This window comes from Papio anubis, chromosome 1, assembly GCF_008728515.1.
Source record: "Papio anubis isolate 15944 chromosome 1, Panubis1.0, whole genome shotgun sequence".
NCBI lineage: Eukaryota > Metazoa > Chordata > Mammalia > Primates > Cercopithecidae > Papio > Papio anubis.
In genome coordinates, this window is record NC_044976.1 from 165,337,760 (window position 1) to 165,364,038 (window position 26,279).

The following is a 26,279-nucleotide window of genomic DNA, read 5'->3' on the forward strand; positions in this document are numbered from 1 at the left end:
GGCTAAGTGCCTGGGTTCATCCTAATCGAGTTGAACACTAGTCACTGGGTTCCACAATTCTCTTCTGTGACCCACGGCTTCTAATAGCACTACAACAGTCACCACATGGCCCAAGATTCCTTGGAATCTGTGAGGCCAAGAACCCCAGGTCAGAGAACACGAGGCTTGCAACCATCTTGGAAGTGGCCTGCTGCCATTTTGGAAGTGGCCCACCACCATCTTAGGAGCTCTGGGAGCAAGGACCACCCCCTCCAGTAACATTTTGGTGACCATGAAGGGACTCGAACCCTCAATCTTCTGAAATCTCAACTGTACAACATCTACTATGCCCCAATTTAGCAGGAAGCAGTTAGAGTGGTTGTTGCCCAACCTCCCCAACAGCACTTTGGTTTTCCTGTTGAGAAGGGGGACTGAGAGACAGGACTAGCTGGAATTTCCTAGGGTGAATAAGAATCCCTAAGCCTAGTTGGGAAGGTGACCACATCCACCTTTAAACATGGGGCTTGCAACTTAGCCCACACCCAACCAATCATAGAGCTCACTAAAATGCTAATTAGGCAAAAACAGGAGGTAAAGAAACAGCCAATCATTTATTTTCTGAGAGCCCAGCGGGAGGGACAAGGATCTGGATATAAACTCAGGCATTTGAACTGGCAATGGCAACCCCCTTTGGGTCCCCTCCCCTTATATGGGATCTCTGTTTTCACTGTATTTCACTCCATTAAATCTTGCAGCTGCACTCTTCTGGTCCATGTTTTGTTACAGTTCGAGCTGAGCTTTCGCTTGCTGTTTGCTGCGAAAGAAAACAGCACCACTGCTGTTTGCTGCTGTCGCAGACCTGCTGCTGACTTCCATCCCTCCAGATCTGGCAGGGTGTCCACTGTTCTCCTGATCCAGTGAGACGCCCTTTGCCACTCCCGATTGGGCTAAAGGCTTGCCATTGTTCCTGCACAGCTAAGTGCCTGGGTTCATCCTAATAGAGCTGAACACTAGTCATTGGGTTCCACGGTTCTCTTCTGTGACCCACGGCTTCTAATAGCACTACAACAGTCACCGCATAGCCCAAGATTCCATTCCTTGGAATCTGTGAGGCCAAGAATCCCAGGTCAGAGAACACGAGGCTTGCCACCATCTTGAAAGTGGCCTGCTGCCATTCTGGAAGTGGCCTACCACCATCTTAGGAGCTCTGGGAGCAAGGACCCCCTATTAACACTATGTATGTGACCTGCCCTTTCTGTCTAGCGGCCTTTAACATTCTTTCCTTTTGACCTTGGAAAATCTGATGATCATGTATCTTAGGGATAATTTGCTTGTGTTTAATCTTGCAGGGGTTCTCTGTATTTCCTGAATTTGACTTTTAGCCTCTGTAGCAAGGTAGGAAAATTTTCATGGACAATATCCTGAAATATGTTTTCCAAGTGGTTTGCTTTCTCCTGTCCCTTTCAGAGATGCCAATGACTCATATATTTAGCCTCTTTACAAAATCCCGTATTTCTTGGAGGTTTTGTTTCTTTGTATTCTTTTTTTTCTTTATTTTCATCTGAGTGTCTTATTTCAGAGAACCAGTCTTCAAGTTCTGAGATTCTTTTCTCAGCTTGTTCTACTGTGCTGTTAATACTTGCGATTGCATTGTGAAATTCTTGTAGTGTGTTTTTCAGCCTTTTCAGATCAGTTAGGTTCTCTCCTACACTGGCTGTTTCATCTGTCAGCTTCTTATCATTTTATTGATTCTTAGTTTCCTCAGATTGCATTTTGCTATTCTCCTGAACCTTGATGATCTTCATTCTTATCCATATTCTGAATTCTATTTCTGTCATTTCAACCAATTCAGACTGGATAAGAACCCTTGTTGGAGACTAGTGCAGTTGTTTGGAGGAGATAAGACGCTCTGGCCACTTGAGTTGCTCAAGTTCTTGCACTGGTTCTTTCTCATCTCTGTGTGTGGGTATTGCTTGAACTGCTGGGCTCCCTCTGATTAAAGTGGTAAAGTGGGGGCAGCACGGTATTGCTGGAGTCATAGGTCAGGTGGCCTTGCCCGGTAGGGAGAAGAGAGTACTGGGACTTGCATGGAGTACCATCTGATCACTTTTCTGTGAGGTAGGTGCTCTGTTCTGGGGGACTGGACCAACCTCTGGTCACCGTGGACTCCCAGACTGTGGAGACAGCAAGCATGAAGACTGTAAGACAGCAAATACGGCAATCCCCGCTCCCATTGGGAGTTCTGTCCCAGGGAGTTGTAGAGCTGCTACTGGCTCAAAAATGCCAGCTGTGGGGTGGTTGGAGAATTAGGCTGGGAGGACCCACCCAATGAGGAGGTATGAGATCAGGGACCCACATAACAAAAAGTCCTGCTGCTTTTCCATAAGGGTGCTGTAGTATGCTGGGGGTCTGCTCCAGTCCCTAGTCACCTTGGATGTTTCAGTACCTGAAGGTATCAACAGTGAAGGCTGCAAAACAGCAAAGATGGCGGCCTGCAGATCTCTCTGGGAGCTCTGTCCCTGAAAAGCTCTGTCCCTGTTGCCATCCCAAACACATTGACAGGGGTGGGTAGGTACCCTGCTTGACAGGTCCCACCCAGTAAGGAGGATAAGATCAGGGACTCACATTAAAAAGCAGTCAGCCTGCTTTGTCATAGAGCAGCTGTGCTGTGTTGGTGGTCTGCTTCAGCCTGTAGTCCCCTGAAACCCTCCAAAGCCCAAAGGCAAGAATAGGTAAGGTGGCAAAATAACAAGGATGGTAGTACACCCCTCCCTCTGGGAGCTCAGTCCCTGGGAGGTCTGGGACTGCTGCTGTCAGCTGGAAAACACTGGCAGGGGTCTTGTAGATCTTGGTGGAGAGATTCCGCCCAGAGAAGAAAAATGGCATCAGGGACTTATGTGAAAAAGCAGTCTAGCTGCCTCTCTATAGAGCTGCTGTGCCATGCTGGGGGACCACCACAGTCCCTAATTGCCCCTGATTCCCCAGATCTCTAAGGCAACAATGATTAAGGTTACAAAACAGCAAAGATGTTGGTCTGCCCCTCCCTCTGGGAGCTCCATCTCAAGGTGATGTGACAATGCTACTCGTGACTGGCTGGAGTTCCAAGCCAGTGGGTCTTATCCTGGGAGGTGCCATGAAAGCAGGGCCTGCAGACCAATGCTGCTCAGCCCCTGGATTTAGCTCCTTTCCCAGGGCACGTCTGACCTTCCACCTCGCTGAAGTTGCAGCTGCCTTTGCTGGGAAGCCTGGGCATCTAATGCTCCCGGGGCTTCGCATGTGCCTGACCAGATGCTCTGCGTGCCAGACTAAAAGCCCTGGTGTAGGGGTTCACCAGGGGATCTCCTGATCTAAGGTTTGCAAAAATCTGTGGGAGAAGCATGGGTCCCTGAGGTCACTGACTCATTTACTCACTAATTCCCTGGGTTGGGGAGGCTGCCCTGGCTCTGCGTTGCTCTAAGGTGGGCAGTCATACTGTCTTGCTTTTCTCCAATATCCTTGGGTCGAGTTGTTTTCTTGATAAATCCCAATGCATGTGCCTGGATGTTTAGTTCAAGGTGCTGTATTTACTTGCCCCTTCACTTTTCTCCATAAGGGTGGCAGGCACTAGCTGCTTCTATTCAGGATCTTGTTCTTAATCTTATTGTTGTTGTTGTTGTTTTTAATGAGGTAAACGTGATCTATTGTTAAAGTAAAATTGCTTTACAATAATTCTCAGTTATTTTCACAAAGTTCTTCTACAGTTAGGCTTTAATTCCATATCAACTTTTTCCTAGTTCTAAAGAACACATCTTCATTGTTAATGTTAAGTCAATGCTTGTTATTTTTTATCAATGCACAAATGAAATACACATATTTTCATAAGTACTGGACTTGCAAGCAAATTTGAATGCTATTAATAGTCTTCAGAGTTTATCATCTATTTTATATAGTGGAATGACTGACTGTTAATGGAAACCTGATAAACTTATATCTGGAGTTGAAAGACTTATTGATAGTGGTGGCAATGTGAGGTGGCAGTCTTCTCAGCTATTTGCAAGCCTCAGGGTCATGGATGGGACCATGCTGTAGTTATTCCCATAACCATGGCTGCTCATAAAGTTATCCTTATCACAGAAATGCTGGAAATCCCTTACAACAGGATCTCATAGTCCTTTTCCATCATTATGGAAATCATAGTGAACTAGGACCTAAAAGTTTCCCAGATATTCTTTTTTAAAACATATTTTACAGTTTTCCTAAATTAGAGACATGGATTATGTCAAGAGGCTGAATGTCTAGAATGTCTAGAACTCATCTGTTGTGGGTTTGTTTCATTTGTTATTTGAAATGAGCTATAATTATTTCTGTTTCTCTCTAAAAATTAATGATTTAAATTCAGACTTGCTTGGTGTGAGAGGTACCTCACCTGTTAAAGTACAAATGGTTTCATGATTCTAAAAGACATGCTTAGCAGAATTAATAAAGTTATGGTTTTAATGATTCATTAATAAGTACATGAAAATCATCCAAAATTAGAAGGAAATGAACTATCTTATATATATATATATATATATATATTTTTTTTTGAGACGGAGTCTCATGCTGTCGCCCAGGCTGGAGTGCAGTGGTGCGATCTCGGCTCACTGCAAGCTCCGCTTCCTGGGTTCACGCCATTCTCCTGCCTCAGCCTCCTGAGTAGCTGGGACTACAGGCGCCCGCCACCGCGCCCGGCTAATTTTTTGTATTTTTAGTAGAGACGGGGTTTCACTGTGGTCTCGATCTCCTGACCTTGTGATCCGCCCACCTCGGCCTCCCAAAGTGCTGGGATTACAGGCGTGAGCCACCGCGCCCGGCCTATCTTATATTTTTATATAGATATAGAAGAGCAATATACTGGTGATTTAAATATGTACATTGGTATATAAATACTGCACATATGTAAATACAAATGCAACACATTTAAATATGTAAGTTGATAGGCAAATACAATACATATTTATTTAAATGTTTAAGTAAATGTTCACATAGTACACATTTTTCCAACATTTTAACTATAATTTTTGTGAAGTACATTAGCTATTCTGAAAGTATCAGTAAGAAAAACACTTTTTTCAGTGGTTTTCCCCATATAGAAGAACATAGTGATACTACTACTGATTCATTTGGTGGACTACTGAGGGGAAGGCTGAAGAAGATTGCAGAGTGGGGATTCCAAATGTTCCAATATTAGCACACAAAAAGAAGGGATGACTGAAAATTAGAAAAAATGGTCAGAAGATATTTATAGTTGTCAACATGATTTTTACAGATAAAAATGTAAATAAGAACAAGAGGAAACAACAAACTTTTATATAGCAAACTTCATTCAGCACTCAGCAAATGTGTTGAGTACTTAACATGTGTATCTGGCCCTGTGTTGGGTTCTGAAAACATGAGCAAAATGAACAAAATAGAAATAATTCCTGCCCTCACAATTTTAGATCTCAGTAAGGCCATTACTGGCAGCTTTGGAGGGACACATAGCAAGAAACATGCCCTTAAATCAACTCTTGATGAGGCTCATATTTAGATGTTATTAATGATGCATTCCATCTGGTAGCTGCCTGTCTATTTCAGACTATTTTTGCTCATTATTTTTGCAAAGCACTAAGTGTAGAGGCTTCTACTTTGCTCAAAAAGAGTATACACCTTCAACATGGAAATATACAAAATATCAAAGTATGGAAATATTTCTAGAATTTACTTTTATTTCCTCTTTTTATACTTCTGTGTTCTATGTAGAACCAGTTATTTGGTCTCTAAGGTCCATTTGGAGGATCTAGATAATTAAAAAACAGTTTCAACACGTTATAATAAGTACTATTGTGAAAAGATTAGAGGGGACTGAGCAAGAACACATGTGTGTCACTTCACTAAGACTGGGGAGGAAGAAGGTTCAGGAAGCATCGAAAGTGAGAGCTGAAGGAAGAAGGACAAGGCCTGGAGGCAAGGCAAAAGAGAGCTTAGTTAATGTAAGAGTTGTTCATTGTTTTCCTTAAAAGTCCAAGTGAATATTCTCGTTGAAAAATTGTACGATAATTAAGTCTGGTTGAGGAAATAAAGAGATATCATAGTATGCTAGATTATTCATGTTATCCCCAGCAAATCAGAAGCATGCATTTTAAAATTAACAAATGTGTTCCTTTTTGGAGCAAGGTTATTTGGGAGTTTCTGTTTCTCAGCATAGATGCCAGATGGCAGAATCCACAGATTGCCAGCCTCTGCATGCTGATAGTTGTCAACTTTGGATGCTAACAGGGTGTTAGAAGTAACTATTGCAGAGTAACTTTTGATTCAGTCTATATTAGTGAGTATTCACTATGAATTAGGTGCTGGGCATACAGTTATAAGCAAAAACTGGTAAGTATCTCATCAGTGGAGCTTGAGGCTTAATCAAACTTTAAGAAGCTTTGTGATGACAAACTTTATTGTGACTTAAAACTAATTTGAAATTTTTATAGAATGCTGGATGCCATAATTAGAATTAATTGGGAGAAGAAAGGATAGGCATAGGGAAATTAGCAGGTAGATCGGAGTACCTCCTTTTTCAGACACAATAAGGTGATGGGGAGAAGAGAGTGGGTGGTTATTTCTTTTCCAGTACTTCCTTCTGTGTCACTATACATCACTCACCCTAGGGATCCAATCTGGCAGTTTTTGCAGTAATATCTAATTAAAGGTCATGCCTTAGAATAGAAGACTTTGCACATCACAGTACTTTCAATGATGTGAAATATTTTGTTGCTATTTTTGTAGATTGATAAATGGATGGAGTTCAGTTTGGGTTCAATATTTCCATTTTTTACTTAAAGTTTTGTTTTGACTTGTTTCACTGTGTCTTGGTTGAAAATAAATTATAATCTGAAGTCAAGTTTAAAAAGTTTAAATATCTTAGGTCACTATTGCTAGTGTCAACTGAACATGTTCATTGCAAGTATTTTTTGTTTTTTCTCTCTTATTCTGTTAAAACATTTTTACTACTTGAAGAACTTTAGATAATAATATTAATATGCACTCAAGTAAAAAGAGGATTCACGTATAACAACATGATTTTGGCTGAACCATGAGAGGAATAGATTTGATATCAGCTAATATGGAAAGGAGTTTTCAGGGAAGAGAACAAGGAATTTAAGTTTGGATATGCTGGGTTGCAGATGTCTGATAGAGATCCAACTAGAAATATTGAGTAGACAGTTTAATGAATATATGAGTTTGGGGAAGTGAATTGAGCTGGAAATATAAATTTGGCAATCCTGGACATATACTTGGATTGCATTTTGAGTGTAGCTAAAAAAAGAGGACTGTTTTAAGAATAGACAAAAAAGAACCAGCTGAGGTTACTTAGAAGGAGTACCCTGGAAGGTAGGAAGAAAATGGAGTGTCTGGAGTGCCCTGGAAGTCAAGTAAAGGTGATTCAAACATAATGAAATGATCAACTGTGCCTAATGCTGATAGAATAAGTACGATGAGCACTGATCACCAATATCTGCATTTTGCTATGTGTAAAGGTCACTGGTGCCTTGAAAAATTGCTGATTTGGTGGAGAGAGAGAATAGGTTAAAGAAAGCATAAGAGATGAGAAATTAGAGTCAGTGATTTCAGACCTATTGCCAACAAGTGTTGTAGCCTGAATTGTGTCTCTCTCCACCCGCTGATATTTATATGTTGAAACACTAGCCCCTAGTACCTCAGAATGTGACTGTATTTAGAGAGAGGGTCTTAAAAGAGGTGATTATGTTAACATGAGATTGTTAGGGTGGGCCTTATTCCAATCGGACTTGTGTTCTTATAAGAAGAGTTAATTTTGAACACATGTAGATATGCACAGAGGAAAGATAATGTGAGGGCACAATGAGTAAGCAGTTATCTGCAAAACAAGGAGAGGTGCCTCAAGAAAAATCAGCCCTACTGCACCTTGATTTTGGACTTCTGGCCTCCAGAACAATGAGAAAATAAGTTTATCTTTAAGCCACCCAGAATCTATGTTATTTTGTTATAGCAGCCCTAGCAAACTAATATTATAAGTCTCATTATGTCTCTCTGTCTCCCCTTCCATACTGCTCTGAACGATGACAAGACAGCTAAGTGCCTGTACCATCTATTTCTGCTGTAAGAAAGACTTTTCTTAGTTCATGCACTGACGATGTTGCCTTTAGGGACCCTGGTTTTGTGGGAGATTTCTGTGGGGAATTTCTGTGGAGCTTTTTGTAGGGGATGTCTTTGAAATGTTTCTGACCTGTCAAAACAGAAATTCCTTATCAGCAAAAATTGACAGATAACACCAGAGTGAACAGTAGCTTCAGTGATAGCTTATTTCTCTGGATTCTTATTTTCTTTTCTGGCTTCTAAGGACTTTCCTTACTTTTTGGCTAAGTCATACATGTTTTAAAAAGTGTGTGTGTGTGTGTATGTGTGTGTGTGTGTATGTGTGTTTATGTGTAATAATTTATTCAACATTTTTAGATGCTTCCTTCAGGGTTGGGGGAAGAGTTTCATGGGACATCTGGTCTACCATATTGCCAGATGCAGAATCCTGAATTACTTTTAAAACTTTCTTTGTGGCTAAGCAATTTCCTCTTATATTTGCCAGTTTAATCATAACTAGTTGCTTGGTTTTGCATCAGGTAGAGTTACTATGAAATTAATAGGCATCTAATAAAAGGTAATTGCTAATGCCTCTGGTTGGATTCTCTAGAAGTGGACACTGATACAAACTTTGTGTTGTAGGCTGTTCTGGGAGAGGTGGCTGTTTGCAGCTAAGGCAGACATTGAAGCAGCTGGCAGCTGGAGAATATCCAGCTGTTATTGATGAAGGAGAATCTGGGTGCCACATTTCCATGTCTATCACATCCACTTATATGATACTTAACACATGATAAAGTCTTAGGAAATAATATTTAACTACTAAATTAGTTGAAACTTAAATTGTTAGCCATTGTTTATTGTGTGAATAAGTTTTATCCAGAAAGTTTCTAAAATGTCTGTTTAGCTATGGTGATACATTTTATAATCTAAAGATGGTTTATAATCAGAAAAATATGTAATAACAAATATAAAGTAAATTTGATGTATATAATATAAGTTAGGGTTAATTGTGTGGGCTCCAGGCTTAGACTGCCTCGAGCAGTTCCATTGTTTATGATTTGCATGACTTTGGGCAAATGCCTCAGTCCCCTAATCGATATAATGGAGGTGGAGATTAAACAAGGCATTATGGCTATGTGCTCTGCATAGTGCCCAGGGGTTATTAGTAAATAGTTCCTCTTGATAAGTTATTCTCACAATTTATTAATATAGTTCTTAGCTTCTATTCAAGTTCTTTTAACTTACATGGGCTTCTTTTTAACTTTCTACATTCATATCTTGCATTTATCTGATTTGCTCCTTTTGTTCCAGCTATTTTTATTTCTTTTACTTCCCTGAGTGTGCTATATATACATATATTTACATATTTTTCTCTTTATATTTGCTATTTGTTAAATAAGAAAATATCTTCCACGTATTTTCTTACCCAAACTTGCCAATCATATTCATCATATTCTATATGGTTCCCTATCAAATGCCTACTAGTGCTAAATATTTGATTAATTTACTTATTGGTAGCATATGGACATTTCTTCTCAGATAGTCCCACGGAATCCTCCTGCCCATTTTTAATCAATACATTTACAATTGCTTTTAATCTCCAGAAGTTCAGAATTAATTTAGTTGCGATTCTTAGTTTGTGGCACACCCGCATCATTGTCATGTGGATAGACTTTATTTCATTCATTTATTACTTCATTATTTTATTAATTAACTTATTAAACATATACAGACAACTATGACACTCGAAGAACCAATATCTTATAAATAACTGAACTATAACTCTGGAATGCTGCACTGTCTTCTCTGGCCTTCCTCGCAGAGATAGTTTCTATCCCGATTTTGGCTTTTCATTCTTTCTGCTTTAAAAAGTATGGCTTAACAGATGTGTATGCATCTGTAAATAAGTTATTGTTTAATTTTTAAAATGTTTTTGAACTTTATAAAAGTGAACACTATGTTACATATAGTCTTAGACTTCCATCTTTCATTCAACATTATGTAACTAAGATTTATTGATACTGTTGCATGTAATCATAAATTACAAACTTTTACTGTAATTTTCCATTATATAAATATGCCACAAGTTATCCCTGTCAATGGATATTTAAGTTTCCTCTGTTTTGTATTTAAATGTGCTCTCATGACATGAGCTGCTTCCTTGAACCTTCTTTCTTTCTTTCTTTGTTTTTTTCAGAGTTTCACTTTTTTTTTTTTGCTCCGGCTGGAGGGCAGTGGTGCAATCTCAGCTCACTGCAACTTGCGCCTCCTGGGTTCAAGTGATTCTCCTGTGTCGATCTCTCCAGTAGCTAGGTTTCCAGGCACATGCCACCACACCCAGCTAATTTTTGTATTTTTAGTAGACATAGGGTTTCACCATGTTGGGCAGGCTGGTCTCGAACTGCTGACCTCAGTTCCACCTGCGTCAGACTCCCAAAGTGCTGGGATTACAGGCGTTAGCAACCACACCAGGTCCTTTGAATCTTCTCATACATGCATCTCAGTGCATGTGTTTAAGTTTATCTAATGCATTTATCTAGGCATGGAGTTGTTAGGTTGTAAATACATAAATATTTGACTAGATAATGCCACACTGTTTACCAAAATGATTGCACTGACTCCACTGATAATAAGAAAACCTTTGATTCACATTGTGCAACATTTGTCTTAATTACATTTTTTGATTTTTGCAATTAAATGGATATAAAATGTTACCTCACTATAGTCTTATGTATATTTCCTGAGTGCTAATGAGGTTTAACATTTCTCACTAAGTTTATTAGCCAATATTATTCTTCTGTGACATGCTAGTTGGCGTCTTTTGGTTACATGTTTGTTCTTAGTTATTTATTAATAATTCTTTATTCTTAATTTTAAATCTTTACCAGATATTTTATTCAAACATCTTCTCCCAGTTATGAACTTATTTTACTTTAAGGTTGTAAATAATTAATGTCTTTTATAAATTTGAGCTTATATAATTTTCTGAACCCATTAGTGAAGTTATTTCTTGGTTTACACTCTTCCTAGAGCAGAAATTTTATACATATTTTCTGTTTCTGTTTTTGTTTTGTTTCTAAAGTACACTTTCACTATTCAAAGTTCAAAAATATTAACCATTATTTTTTCATAAAAGGTTAAAATGTCTTTTAATGTTTCAGGAGGTGATTTAATCTATATCTATATACTGTGAGATAGAGATCCAACTTCTTTTCTGTTTGTTTCTTTACTGTTATTTTTTGCCACATAGGGAACCATTTAAAAAGAATCATTTATTTAATGCTTCTTGTTTTTTACTACTGTTCAGCCATACCACCTCTGTTATGTATTAATACTTATTATATGCATGAGTCAATTTATTGAATCTTTTTAAATTTCATGAATCAATGTATCCTTCTCTGTACTACTTCCGGAATGCCCTAATTACTGCACCACCATTTTTATTTATTTATTTTTTAAATTATACTTTAAGTTCTAGGGTACATGTGCACAACGTGCAGGTTTGTTACATATGTATACATGTGCCATATTAAAAGTCTTAATATCAAGTAGAGAAAATCTCTACTCTTTATTCTTCTCCTCAAACATCCAGTATAGTTTGATCTTTTACTCATTACAGAATCAGATTATCAAGTTCCACAAAATAGTCTATGTGGTTTTGATTGGAAGCTTATGGAATCTATAGATTATTTTATAAGATAATAAATAACATTTATTTTCCAAAGCAGTTACATCATCTTAAATTTTATTGGCCATTAGTAAGAAATTCTTATTAATTTGAGGAGGGGTTGTTATAGCATTTTTTCATATGATTAAAAACATATCCTTTATATAAATATAAAGTGAGAACATGTCAGAAATTTTATATACCTCATTAGTTAATGAAGGTAATAGTAATGCATTAAAACGGGTCCAGGAGCTTTTGTTAAGCTAAGTAATTCTAGGCAATGATAGAATAAGATTGCTGAGTTACCCCTCCACCTGTGCTTCCACAAATACAGTTGCCATCCCACACCAACTCCTAGTTCTACAGGCCCATAAAGAGTAACCTTCGAAATTATCTTTTTTGATTAGGCAGAAATTCTTTGGATGCCTATTAGACAAAACTCCATACATTAATGTCTTTTCCTTCACATTTGTACAGTATCACAGAAAATAGAAAACCACGTCCAGCACTGCATTGAAAGAGCATCTAGTAATTGCCTTCATCTACTTTCAAGTTCTGGATAATTTTTCTGATAGAACTGACAGTGAATTTTTCTTGAGTATAACATTTCCAAATTTTAACTATATTGTAATCAACTTCTCAGATAGTTTAGGGAAGTTGTATTGAGATGGTTTCATCAAAGAGTCTTATTTAAAATTGGCAGAATATGATCACCAGAGTTTTAGATTACTGCTATCTTCTTTGACATATGCATGTATTTAAAAATAACATTTAGATTTCATATTATTTAATAAAATTATAGAAAATAAATTTATTATTTACTCATTCTTTTTTTTATAAAATATAGATGTTTTAATCATTATTTATGAGACCAAATAAAACTTAAAGATCCTTTAGCAGGGGATTTGTGATTAAATGGTGAATATTATTATGGAGAAATGACATAAAGTCATTAAAAATGATGACATAGGCCTCATCTACTTTGACTAAAAATAATTACATTATGGAACAGCAGGTGTAGGAAAGCTCCCTTTATACCGTAAACAACAAATAATTGAAATGTCACTAGAAAGCTCATTAATGAATTAAATTATGTTTGCTCAAACTCACTTCACTTAGTGAGTAAGCTTTAACAGTATTTCAGGAGAGTGATGCTATAATTGAGTTATTTATCAGGCGTTAGGATCAAGGCTCTTGTGGTATTAGGGGGAATCTTTCAAGGTGGAAAACTGATTTAGAATGGTAAAAGTTCTTGACAAAGTGAGGGCTTTGAAGGAAGTCTTAATGAGTAAGCTACTGTTTGATAAGTGATCTGTTTGTGCAGGTGAGCAGATTATTTATTATCTCCAATAAATTGATCTGTAGGCATTTTCTGAAGTAAATAATGAAGTTCTTTATTGTATTATATGCTTATTTTTCCCAAGTAAATGATTATTGTAGGAACCAAACATGTCAAATTGAAATAGATGAACCAGTTTTTGTTTTTCCAATTATACCTTTATTTTAGGAACGTTTTGTATTATCAACACACTATAAAAGTTATGAGTTGTCATTGCCCTGTTGTATGTTTCACATATATGCTATGATTTTTAAATTTCTATAGCAATCCTGTTACATGGAAGTAATATCTGCATTTTACAGAGAATAATAGTTATCAGACCTGGTAATCAAATGCATATCCAAAGCTCGTGCTCATCTTCTTTAGCTCTTACACTATACTACAGAATAAACTAATTAACATACAAATGTTGTGGAAAACATATTTTCCCCAGAAAACCCATTTATATTTCATTTTTATTAAGTGAAATTATATTTGTGACTGTTTTCCCTTCTTCCTTCAAATTTTGTCACTTTGACTTTACATGTATTCCACCTACTACAATTTGCCTATTAAACGTTGTAGGTGTTACTTTAACTTAAGCGAGCGCACTACATACTAAGAGAAATCCTAAAGACATATATGTGTTCCAGTGAGCTGTGCCCATTACTGAATTGTGACTTCTCCGAGTTAAGTGCAAAATGGAAGAGACAATTTGGAGGGTTGATGTAAAATTGTGTGTTTTTGGTGGGAAGTGTTAAGTTAAAAAAAAAAAAGAAAGTGCTTCCTTCACTGCATATTAGTGTGTTCATGTAATTTCCAGTTTCATACAGATAGCTCTCATTGGTTGAACGTAGCCAGACTCTTTGAGACCTATTGGCTCCCTCTCCACAAATATATGTATTTCTGCTCATATTGGACTTTGCTATATTATTTAACTGTGCCATTCCTGGTAATCCTAGACTGTCAGATCATCTTTATATTTTCCTTCAAGATTTTACAGTGACTAGTGAAATATTCCCTTTTGAGTTAGAGATTACATGGTATTTTCTATACTCTTATGTATCGAGAAAAGGAGAAGAGGGTTTATGTGGTGTAGTTATGAAGAGTTGATTGGAAAGCTATTAGGTTTATTGTGGGGTTGTGGGTGCCTGTAGTCATATTATAAGCTTTTAAGTAGTTTCGTGATTAACAGCTTTATATATCTATAATGTATGTAATCATACATATGCGTGTGCTTGTTTACATATGTATATGTACTTATGTATGTATATATATTACCTTTGGGGCCTTTTGTGTGTTCATAAATAATGGGGAGGAGTGGAGGTGGGGTAAGAAGATAAACTTCGAAATAATTTAGGAGCATCTGCTCTTTTTTTTTTTTTCTTTTTTTCCTTTTCTGAGGTGGTAAGGATGTGTAATCCTTACCAAACATAATTTATTACAAGCCTAAATTCTGTATATTTTTCCTGCTCTTTATTATACACTTAATAGAATAAAAATGAATAAACCTTTCATTCTTTGCTTTTTTTTTCTTCTTTCTTTTCTTTTCTCTTTTTAATGGCTTGGCTCAGGCCTGCCCACCTCATACAGATGGGCAGGGGACATGAAGAGATGGAATGTCTTTGCAATTTAAGAATGACAGAATATACCTTTATAATTATTCTGAATTTCTTTATCTTTTGCTTTCCATGCTTAGATTTAAATCAAATTGGGGTTGCTTGGATTTAATTATTTTAAATAAAATGGGGAAGTACAGAGAGTTGACCCAGCAAATGAACATTGAACATAAGGATGTGAGTTTTCTAACTGAAAAGAGAATACTTTTTTGCATTTAAAGAGTGCTTTAATAGAAAAGTACTCTTGGCTGATTTCGTAATGTGTTTTACCATGGAAACCACAAGACTATTTCCAGTTACCTGCAAGTTGTGATTATTAAGGGCTGATAAGGAGAGTCAATGCAGTTATTGAGGGGCTATCGATAATATTTCTAATAAAAGAAATTGATAGTTGTTATTTATCCCATTTTATTTCCTCATTACCATTACACCACATGACATTGCATATGTATATGTAACATATATAAACACATGCATATATGTGCATATACATGTGTGTCTCTGTGTGTGTGTGTAGCTGAGTTCCCTTTCCAAACTGATATTATTTTGAATTGTACTTTAAAAATGCAGACAATGCTACTAAATATCATCAAAATTAATCTTTCCTTCCTTATAAGATGTTACTGACTATATGTGTTGAGTATGTTAGGCTTGAGTAATTATGAAAATAATTGGACGGCAAAAAGAAGTTGGGAAATATCTTAGGGAAAATTGAACAACATTTAAATTGCATTTCTCTGTGTACATAGAGCAGAGTTTGGAAACCAGGTAGAAACTCATTGAAAGCACTTGAGCATGAACTATCTTTTTTTTTTTTTTTTTTTTTGAGATGGAGTCTCATTCTGTTACCTGGGCTGGAGTGCAGTGGTGCAATCTAAACTCACTGCAACCTCCGCCTCCAGGGTTCAAGCAATTCTCCTGCCTCAGATTCCTGAGTCTGGGACTACAGGCACCCACCACTATGCCCGGCTAGTTTTTTGTATTTTAGTAGAGACAAGGTTTCACCGTGTTGCCCAGGCTGGTCTCAAACTCCTGAGCTCAGACAATGTGCTCGCCTCGGCCTCCCAAAGTGCTGGCATTACAAGAGTGAGCCACCACGCCTGGCCCAAAACTATCTTTTTAAAATGAAAAATAGATAGGAGGCTTACTTATTTATTTTTTACAAGCCTTCATTTTTATTTTAATTTTTATAGATTTAGGGGGAACAAGTGCAGTTTTCTTGCATGGGTATATTGTGTAGTGGTGAAATCTGGCCTTTTTGTGTACCCGTCATCTGAATAGTGAACATTGTACCCGTTAGATAATTTTTCAGCCCTTACCTCCATCCCACCTTCCCACCTTTCAAAGTCTTCGATTTCTGGTTTTTCATTCTGTGTGTCCATGTGTACCTATTGTTTAGCTCCCAGTTATAAGTGAGGATATGCAATATTTGACATTCTGTTTCTAGGTTATTTTGCTTAGAATAATGGCCTACAGTTCCATTCATGTTGCTGAAAAAGATATTACTTCATTCCTTTTTTTTATACCCAAGTAGTATTCCATTGTGTTTGTATGTGTGTTTGTGTGTGTATCTATATCTACCCCACATTTTCTTTATCCAATCATCCATTAAGTGGACACTTAGACTGCTTTGCTATTGGTAGTAGTGCTGCAATAAACATACAAGTATTTGTATCTTTTTGATATAATGAATGACTTCTTTCCCTTTGGGTACACACCCAGGAATTGGATTGCTGGATTGGATGGTAGTTTGATTTTCAGTTCTTCGCAAAATCTCCATACTGCTTACCACAGAGATTGTACTAACTTACATTCCTGCCAGTGGTGTTGCGCCCCCTTTTCTCTGCAAACTTTCCAATGTCTGTTGTTTTTTGACTTTTTATAGTACCCATTCATACTGGTGTAAGGTGGGATCTCATTGTGACTTTAATTTGCACTTCTCTGATGATTAGCATTGTTGAGCATGGTGGCATATGTTTGTGGCTGCATACGTTTGTATGCCTTCTTTTTAAAAATGTCTGTTCATATCCTTTCCACACTTTTTAAAGAGTTTATATTTTTTTCTCGCTGGGTTGTTTGAGCTCCTTGTAGATTCTGGATATTAGCCCTTTGTTGGATGCATAGTTTGCAAATATTTTTTGGCATTCTGCATATTATCTGTTTACTCTGTTTGTTTCCTTTGATGTACAGAAGAATTTTCATTTAATTAATTTCTATTTGTCTATTTTTGTTTAGCTGTGTTTGACAGACTTTCATTTGTTGGTTATCAGAAATTAAGTATGAATATTTGGAAATGGATGGGAGTCTGGTTTAGAGTCAATAATCACAGGGCAGACCTTAACAAACATGTCCCACTATTTATGGGTATAGCCCAGTATTTACGGGTGGATCTGTTGTTTACAATGTTCTTTTATAATATTTTACAAATGCTCTAGAATTCTACTACTAATAAAGTCTCAACTTCATAAGAAGGCAAGAAGCAAAAATAGAATAGAAAGACCAATATTCCAACTCTGTCCTAATCCTAGCTGTATGAATTTGGGCCAGTCACTAAAATTATGTGAATCAACCTTTTTTTTTTTTTTTTTTTTTTTTTTTTTTTCATGGAGTCTCACTCTATCACCCAGGCTAGAGTGCAGTTGTATAATCTCGGCTCACTGAAATCTCCACCTCCCAGGTTCAAGTGATTCTTCTGCCTCAGCCTCCCAAGTAGCCGGGATTACAGGCATGCACCACCACACCCAGCTAATTTTTATGTTTTTAGTAGAGATGGGGTTTCACCATTTTAGCCAGGCTGGTCTAGAACTCCTGACCTCAGATGATCCACCCGCCTCGGCCTCCCAAAGTTCTGTTATTACAGGCGTGAGCTACCACGTCCGGCCCAAAGTTTCTTTTTCTATAAAGTTGATATCTACACTACTCAAGTAAAAATCAAATAAATTAATAACTATACTTTATAAACATTTATTGAAATCATAGACAGCTAAAGATACAAATAAATAAACAAATATAAATTCATAAGCTATTTACAAAATCTGTAGGGAAATGACATTAATCATAAGGAAGATTAAGTTGGAATAAGAAAGAGTTCCCAAGGATTCACCTCACCATAAACCCAAGTTTTGCAACATCAGATGTTATAAGGAAGAAAAGTAAGATGAGGCCGGGCGCGGTGGCTCACACCTGTAATCCCAGCACTTTGGGAGGCCGAGGTGGATGGATCACAAGGTCAGGAGATCGAGACCATCCTGGCTAACATGGTAAAACCCCATCTCTACTAAAAAAAAAAAAAAAAAAAAAAACAAATTACACGCCTCCTGTAGTCCCAGCTACTCAGGAGGCTAAGGCAGGAGGATGGCATGAACCTAGGAGGTGGAGCTAGAAGTGAGCAGAGATTGCACCACTGCACTCCAGCCTGGGCAACAGAGTGAGACTCTTTCAAAAAAAAAAAAAAAAAGTAAGACGATTTTATCTCTCCCACCATACTATTGGTTCAGAGTCCTCATGGTTTGTAACAAAGAAAAAATTGGCTACCACACTATACCTTCATTCAGGAATTTATCTCTAAATCTTTAATGTCCAATAGGTCCTAACTAATATGTGGGATGCAAATGATATAAGCATGGACAAAACTCAATATGGCCCTTGCCCTCATGGAGTTTACATTCTAATGAATTAACATGGTGTGACTGAGAACTGGTACTGTCACCATTATAGAAAATGACTGTATTCGGATTGCCACAATGAAGCACCACAAACTTAGTGCTTGAAAACAACAGAAGTCGATTGACTGACAGTAATGGAGACCAGAAATTTGAACATAGGGTGTAGGCAGGGTCATGCTCTTTACTAAGGCTCTAGGAGAGGATCTTTCCTTGCCTTTTCTAGGTTCTAGTAGTCCCAGGTGTTCCTTGAGTTTTGAAAGTATAACTCAATCTCTGCCTTTGTCTTCATATGAACATCTTCCTTCTGTATATGTGTCTGTGTGAAAGTTTTTCTTTTCTTATAAAGACATCTGTCATATTTGATTTAGTGTTCATCCTATTATAGTATACTCTTGTATTAATTTAACTAACTATGTCTGCAATGACCTCATTCCCAAATAAGTTCGAATTCTGAAGTCGTGAGAGCTAGGACTTTTTTTTTTTTTTAGGGGGACATAATTCATCCCATCACAATGACCTTAGAGAAAATAGGATTAAACTTAGAATAATGTGGTACATTTGGAAAGGTATAATTTTTATTTTTGTTAGTAGTAAAAACAGAGTGAGGGAACCTTGGCAGTATACTTTCTCTTTACTGATCAAAGTCAGATCACCAAACCTGGAATTAACGGGATGCCACAATCTAGAAGCACAGAAATAACTCCAGGTGAAAAGTTCTTAGACATGATAGTTGTACTGGGAGCTATGTGTATTAACTCACCATTCAGATGTACATTTTCCAAAGGACAACGAACATCAAATAAATAGAGAACAGGACTTCTGTGCATCCATTGAATCTGCCTGCTGAGACCAGAAGGTCGAGGCAGAAAATCCCTTGTTTGAGATGAGTACAGTAATAAAAATCTCATATATGACTCCATGACCAATATTGCAGAATCAGAAAGAGGAGGGAAATAGCAAGTACCAAGTAGATACAGAGGAAGAACCTTCCTCTGATAATGATCTATATCTACTATAAGATTTAAAAGACTATCCACAAAAGTTTGACATCCTAAATAGGTGTCAAGGCATTAGCACTAGAAAAAAGCAAACTAGTGTTTCGGAAAGAATGGTGCATTGACAGCTTGGATCAGAATTATTTTTCTAGTTATTAAAATGATGAGACCTACTTTAAATTTACTAAAGAAGAATTTTAAGAGTGAATCAGGGAAATTGCACTGTAACAAGACTCCTGGGGAATTTTACATTGAATTCAAGTACCAGAACAAAATAATGAAAGGAAAATGAAAAAAAAGTATCAAATTAAAATCAACATTAAGGTAGTTGATATCATTAGGAAAAAATGATGACAGTTGCAAAAAAGATCTCTGCAGTATCTAAATTGTTTCAGACTATAGAAAAATCTGGAGTTTTTCAATTCATATTAGAAGATACTAGAATAATCTAAAACAGACATCACACCATTATGACTTTAGAAGAAAAACTGCTGAAAAAGTATAGGAAAATGAATCCAGCAGCAAATTACCTGAATAGTTTACCATCACAAAAACAACTTATTCCAGGATAGACAAAAACAATTGCATCATAGAAAAGCTGTTGAAATAATTCATCAAATCAGTACATGAAAAGAAAAGCAACAATATACTATTAACTTGATAGATTCAATACAGGTTTTTTATAACAATCAATACCCATCCATTACTGATATAATTTTTAGTAAAGTGTAAATATTTAAGCAATCCCAAGTTCAACAAAATACAATTGTTCCTCAGTAATCATGGGGATTGGTTCCAAGACTTCTGTGAATACAAAAATCCACAGTGCTTAAGTACCTCATATAAAATAGCATAAGATTTGCATAATAATCTATGCACATCCTCCGGTAAAATTTAAATTATCTCTAGCTTACTTATAATACCTGTATATAGTTGCTATACTGTATTGCATAAGGAATAATGACACGAAAAACAAGTCTGTATCATTAGGAAAATTAGGGGGGGGAAATAGCACTTAGTAGTACCTAAGTAGTACTAAATACTGAATAAAATATAAAAGTTATGTAAATAGTTGTTATACTCTATTGCCTAGCGAATAATGACAAGAAAAACAAGTCTGTACATGTTCAGTACAGATGTTGTTCTTGGTTTTTCCCAAATATTTCCTATCCTCAACTGGTTGAATACATGGATGTGGAACTTAATGGATACAAAGGGTCAAGGGTAATTAATTACTGCCAAAACACTAGAGGTATCCTCTTATAAGAAAGGAACACCACAATTATTTGACTTTCTTTTTCCCCAAAAGTGCTAGTCAATATAGTAAGGCATAAACAATGAACTATAAATACAGTAGTTCCTCAAATAATGCCATTTCATTCAACATTGTTTTGTTATAACATTGTTGAGAGAAAAATCTATTCCTGGTTGGGGTGGTGACTGTCTGTGTGGAGTTTGCACATTCTGTCCATGTCTGCGTGGGTTTTCTTCAGTTACTGCAGTTTCCTCCCATGTGCCAAACATATGCAAGTTAGGTGAATTAGTGTGTCTAAATGATCCTAGCATGAGTGTTGATGTTTGAGTGTGTCTTGCAATGTGATGATGTCTTGTCCAGATGGCGTCCTGTCTGGCTCCTTGAGCTGCTAGGATGGGCTCTGGCCACCTACCACCCTGAACTGGAACAAGTGGGTAAATAACCTTGCTTGTTTTCATTAATCTTTCTTGAATGTATGTATAGTTCACATTTATTTCAACCTTTAATATAAAAAGTATTTGGGTCTTTATTTAGAAGTTTGGTGACATTTTTGTGTCCAGTAGAAACTTAACTGTTGTTTACATCAGTTAGTCGATGGTAAAATTGGATTTGTTATCTATCATTTCTCTTAAAGTCACAAAGAAGCTATGGATGACATTAAGTGAGGTCTTAAAGAACATATCCATGACTGTCTGTCTAGCAAACCCAAGTAATAAATGTGAAAAAAATCACATGTAAAAGAGATCAACAAGGTAGCCATTTCCAATATCAAAACCAAAAAGTTAAAAGATTGGAACAAAACAGTTTTAAAAAGTAACTAAAATTATCAAATAGCCAGGAATAAGTGTCACAAAGAATATGTAAGATCTACCCAAATAAAATGTTGTTGATCAACATAAAAATAACTATTAAATAGGGAGAACATATTTCAATAGAAGATACCACCTAGCAATGATTGGAATTCCAGTATCTTTTAAAATCAAATACAATTGTTATTATTGTATTTGAATAAATGTTACAAAATTACCTTAAATTTTAGCTTTTGTATAAGCCTTTGACAAAAATGACATCTAAAAAACTGATGAGAGCAGATTTGCCCTAATTCAAAACTCTATGGTTCTGGGGAAGGTCCAGAAAGAGTACACTAACTTAGTGTAAGAAGAGTACACTAAAGAGTACACTAACAGAGTCTACTAGATGTAAGTAAATTCAGATAAAGTTAGATGGAGGTAGGGAGGTCAGAAGAAAAGAAGGAAGAGAGGGAGGCAAGATTAAAGGAAGGAAAGGAGGGAGGAAGGAATGGAGGGAGGAGATGAAACAGTGTTTAAACTTGAAAAAGGAAGCAGTGAGATTATATTTAAAACCAGTTAAAATCCTGAAAAACACTGGGAAGGGTAAACACTAAACTCTGAACTAAATATCTGGGTGCTAAAAAACTGTTTGGTGCTGAGGAAGGTCTCAAAAGTATATGCTGTCACTAACATGCCTTGCTGCTGGAAAGAGCAATTTAATACATTAAATCAATTTTTTTTTTAAAAGCTCTACTTTATACCATAACCAGTAAGCCTAAAGGACATTTTTTTGTGTGCCCAAAATAAGTCATGTATCAAAAAACATTTTGCTTGCCTTTTGGCTTTAAAAAAAGTTGTATAATTTCGTGTTTTAATATAATCCATGTTTCTCAATGATTATATTCACTCAGATCGCCAGACTCATTAAGAGTTTTACTTCACATAATTTGATAATTAGATTGGGATTAGGAAATTATTTAATGAGAGACTTCACACCATGCAAAATTGCCTTTGCTCTCAGGAAAGAGAAAGCCAGTGGCTTGCAAGCTGTTGTCCAGCCTTTGGCACATTTATAGGTATTGGAGAGCTCTCCACACTGATGGCCATTGCAAAGTTGGATAATTCTCATTCATAATTTGTGTATTCATCTATTATTAGTTCTATTTAATAGAGAATCACATTATGTGTCATTCCATTTTAATAATGTTGGTCACTGAAATATTTAAAGACAACTGTGACTCCTAACTCTTCATAATTATGAATTCTTTCTAGTTTCTTCAACCTTTCCACATGTGATATGTTTTCCAGATTCCTCATTATTTTAGTTAAGGTTGTAGATGACCTCATTTTAGTTAAAAAATGCTCCTCTCTGCCTGTAATCCCAGCACTTTGGGAGACTGAGGCAGGCGGATCATGAGGTCAGGAGATCAAGACCATCCCGACTAACACGGTGAAACCCCGTCTCTACTAAAAATACAAAAATAAAAATAAAAAATTAGCCAGGCATGGTGGCGGGTGCCTGTAGTCCCAGCTACTCGGGAGGCTGAGGCAGGAGAATGGCGTGAACCCGGGAGGCAGAGCTTGCAGTGAGCCGAGATTGCGTCACTGTACTCCAACCTGGGCAACAGAGCAAGACTCCATCTCAAAAAAAAAAAAAAAAAAAAAAACAACAACAAAAATGGCTCCTCTATTACATACCCAGTACTGAACTCCAATAGTATCTGAAAATGGAATCATTCTTATAAATTTGGTAATTCTAGGAAGCAAATCTGCATGGCCTTTGCTGAATTATTTGTGTAATAGCTGTATGTCCTCTCAAATTTGCTTATGTAGCCATAACAAATTTCAACTAATTTAGCTTTATCTCACTATTTACAGTTACTGTATTTAAAATGAACTGACTTTTCATTTGATAAACAAGGGAAACAGATCCAATAATGCATTTTCAAGACACCGATGAAGTTTTGTTTCTGTATATGTGTGCATGGGCTTTTGTAGCATGTATATGTATGTAGATTTGTAGATGGAAATGTTCTGCTAAAAGATATCATTGCCATTTTAGTGGCTTCTTTAGAAGTTCTTCTTCAACTTCTAATCTGGAGAAGTTATCGACTAAAGAGAATCTTGCTTACTTTAAAACAATTTTATTTAATGTATAAGGTGAAGAAGAAAAAACAAAGTAAGTGAGAATATGATAACAAGGAAATAAAAATAGAAATGTATTCTTTAGAGAGAAGATATAAAAGAACATTCAAGTATTTTAGAAGACACAACACATACAACTTGATTGGTAATTAATTTTAAAAATGCCCTGTTGAGGGGAACATCACACAACTGGAGCCTGGGGAAGGGATAGCATTACGAGAAATACCTAATGTAGATGACGGGTCGATGGATGCAGCAAACCGTACACATGGCACGTGTGTACCTGTGTAACAAACCTGCACGTCCTGCACATGTATCCTGGAACTTAAAGTATAATAATTTTTTTAAATGCCCTGTTGCTTTTGTAACACAAGAAACTACTTTTAAACTATTCATGGTTTTCCTTGAATAAGCAGAGTAATAGAGAGTTTATAGGATAATATAATAGTGAAATATTTCTCAAATGCATGAGTAGCTTTGTAATGTCAGTTGTTTTCTTTTCTGCTAGTTTTCTCTAAGGTATCTACTCTTGCAAAAAACAAAACCAAAAATCTCACCCCCTAAAAATGACCCCCAAACCTTATCTGGCTTACATGAATTACAATTTCAAAATGTTACCATATTAGGAAAAATGAAATTAAATATTTGTTTTTTGTGTAAACATTAAAATCCATTCTTAGCTGTTTTTGAAATTCTAACTCATAATAAATATATTTGAGACTGATTAAGGAAATTGAGTATTATTTATAAGTTACCTTGCACTGAACAAGATTTCTCTTTTCACTTAGTATTTTGAAAGTATTAATTATGCCTTACCAAAGGAAGACTGCTAGAATTTAGAGTATTTATTGTATTTATTAAAGTAATGTTATTATTTTAGACTGTTGATATTTTTGCATAGTGGATCAAGTATATAATATGCACTCTATTAATTTAGTTGTTTGCTTTATAATCTCTGTGGTAACTTTAACAATTCTATTTGCCACTACTACTTCTTGGTTGATCCATAAGTAAGAAGGTAAAGTGTTATAGAGTATGGTGTTCTAAATAAACTCTAGATGTAGTAAGGAACTGATTATTAGGCCCTGTCTTTTAAAATTCTGAATAAGTACATCTGGCATGGTGGTGCCCAGACTGAATTTTTCAAGCATCAGCTAATTCTTACACAGGGAAAAAAATGGGGAAAGCACTTATTCAAAACCCTTTCAAAGACACATATTAAAGACTTTTGCATTACTGCTGTTTTGAATAATCCATACCACTCATTACATTTATTAATACAAATAATTGGATTGACTGTGTATGATATTTAAAATGATTGTATCTTTAAAAGTAGAAAGTAACTGCTCCTCTCTAAATCAGTACTTGACTCAGTTCTCATTTTCCATGGCAGGGAATTTACTAAAATATATAATGCACTAAATCAAATAATTTATTTTAAAAATATATTATTCTTTAAGTTAATTAGAGAACTACAGATCAATTTATATTTGTTGCTCTTCATGAAAATAAATATATGATTGCTTACATACATTTACATGCTTTTATTTTCTGTTTGCAGAGTCCAAGTTGAATTCTATATGAATGAAAATACATTTAAAGAAAGACTAAAATTATTTTTCATAAAAAACCAGAGATCAAGTAAGTTATTCATTTCATTCCCCCTCTCTGTTCGTACATATATTTACTTCAAAATATTTCAACTGTGTAATCTTTTGCAAAATACTTTTTAGATACAGGAATAAAATTGGTTATTTTTTTCTAGCAGGTGGTAACGTTTTAGAAAAATATGGACACTACATATAGTGATATTAAGGCCTCTTGAACATCTTCAATTCTCCAAATTCCATGTCAATAAGTTGACTTCTGAGTAGACTATCTGGATTAGTAGAAACATTGAGGAAAATAATTTAAATGAGGGTCCCTCCATTTTAACTCTAAATATTGTAGTTTCAAAAAGCTCTGGCAGACCACAATGGGAAACAATTGTCTGATTTAGGGAAGGGAACGTTTAATATTTCCTAATCATTCCAAATAATAAGAAACATCTAGATTGCACTGAAATACACAGATTCCTATCTTTCTTAGCCTGGAGATTTTGAGCCAGGAAGTGTAGGGTAGATCTCAGAGTTTAACATCCCAATGATTCTTATCATCATACAAATGTAAGAAAGTAACAAAGTAGAACTTCAAGAATACAAAATTGGCATAGTCACTGTCCTCCTGAGCCTATTCAATGTTAGGAGTGCCTCTGATACTTGTTGCTTCCCAAAATGCCATATATGTTTAAAAAGTCATATGTAATAAGTCAATATGCAATTTTTTTCATGGTCATTGCTTAAAATATCACAAGGAATGGAAAGGCCTGCATTAGTCGGTGTAGACGTTAAGCTCTGTGAATTTGACCGCGAAATCCTGTCAAAATTAAGTTGTGCCTCTGTAGGTAGGATTCAAAGAGAGAAGCTTGACTTGTGGGAAGCTATCCAAATACTGATGATGGAGAATATTTCAATATTTAAGTCATACTGCTCAGATAGTCTTAATGACAGACTGGCCTCAAGGTTGAGACTGTTAGTAACTAACGCTTTTCTAACATGATTGTTCAGAATATCCAAGGAAGCCCCATAAATAGATATTACCTAAAGGGGTCACATCATCTGAATAGTTTCCCTTATTTCAGCACTAAGAGTCCTGTCTTTCCAGGCCAAAAAAGGTGGATGCATTGTTTGAATCCTTCACCCA

General features: G+C 36.1%; 1 protein-coding gene across 5 annotated transcripts in view; it reads left to right on the forward strand.

Moving 5' to 3' along the window:
* Positions 1 to 26,279, forward strand: part of KCNT2 (potassium sodium-activated channel subfamily T member 2) — a 411,763-nt gene that overhangs the window by 92,235 nt on the left and 293,249 nt on the right. For all 5 annotated transcript variants that reach the window (XM_009191034.4, XM_009191039.4, XM_009191043.4 and 2 more), the window contains exon 2: positions 25,099 to 25,178. In XM_009191034.4, the coding sequence (XP_009189298.2) occupies positions 25,099 to 25,178 (80 nt within the window). The remainder of the gene's footprint in view (positions 1 to 25,098; positions 25,179 to 26,279) is intronic.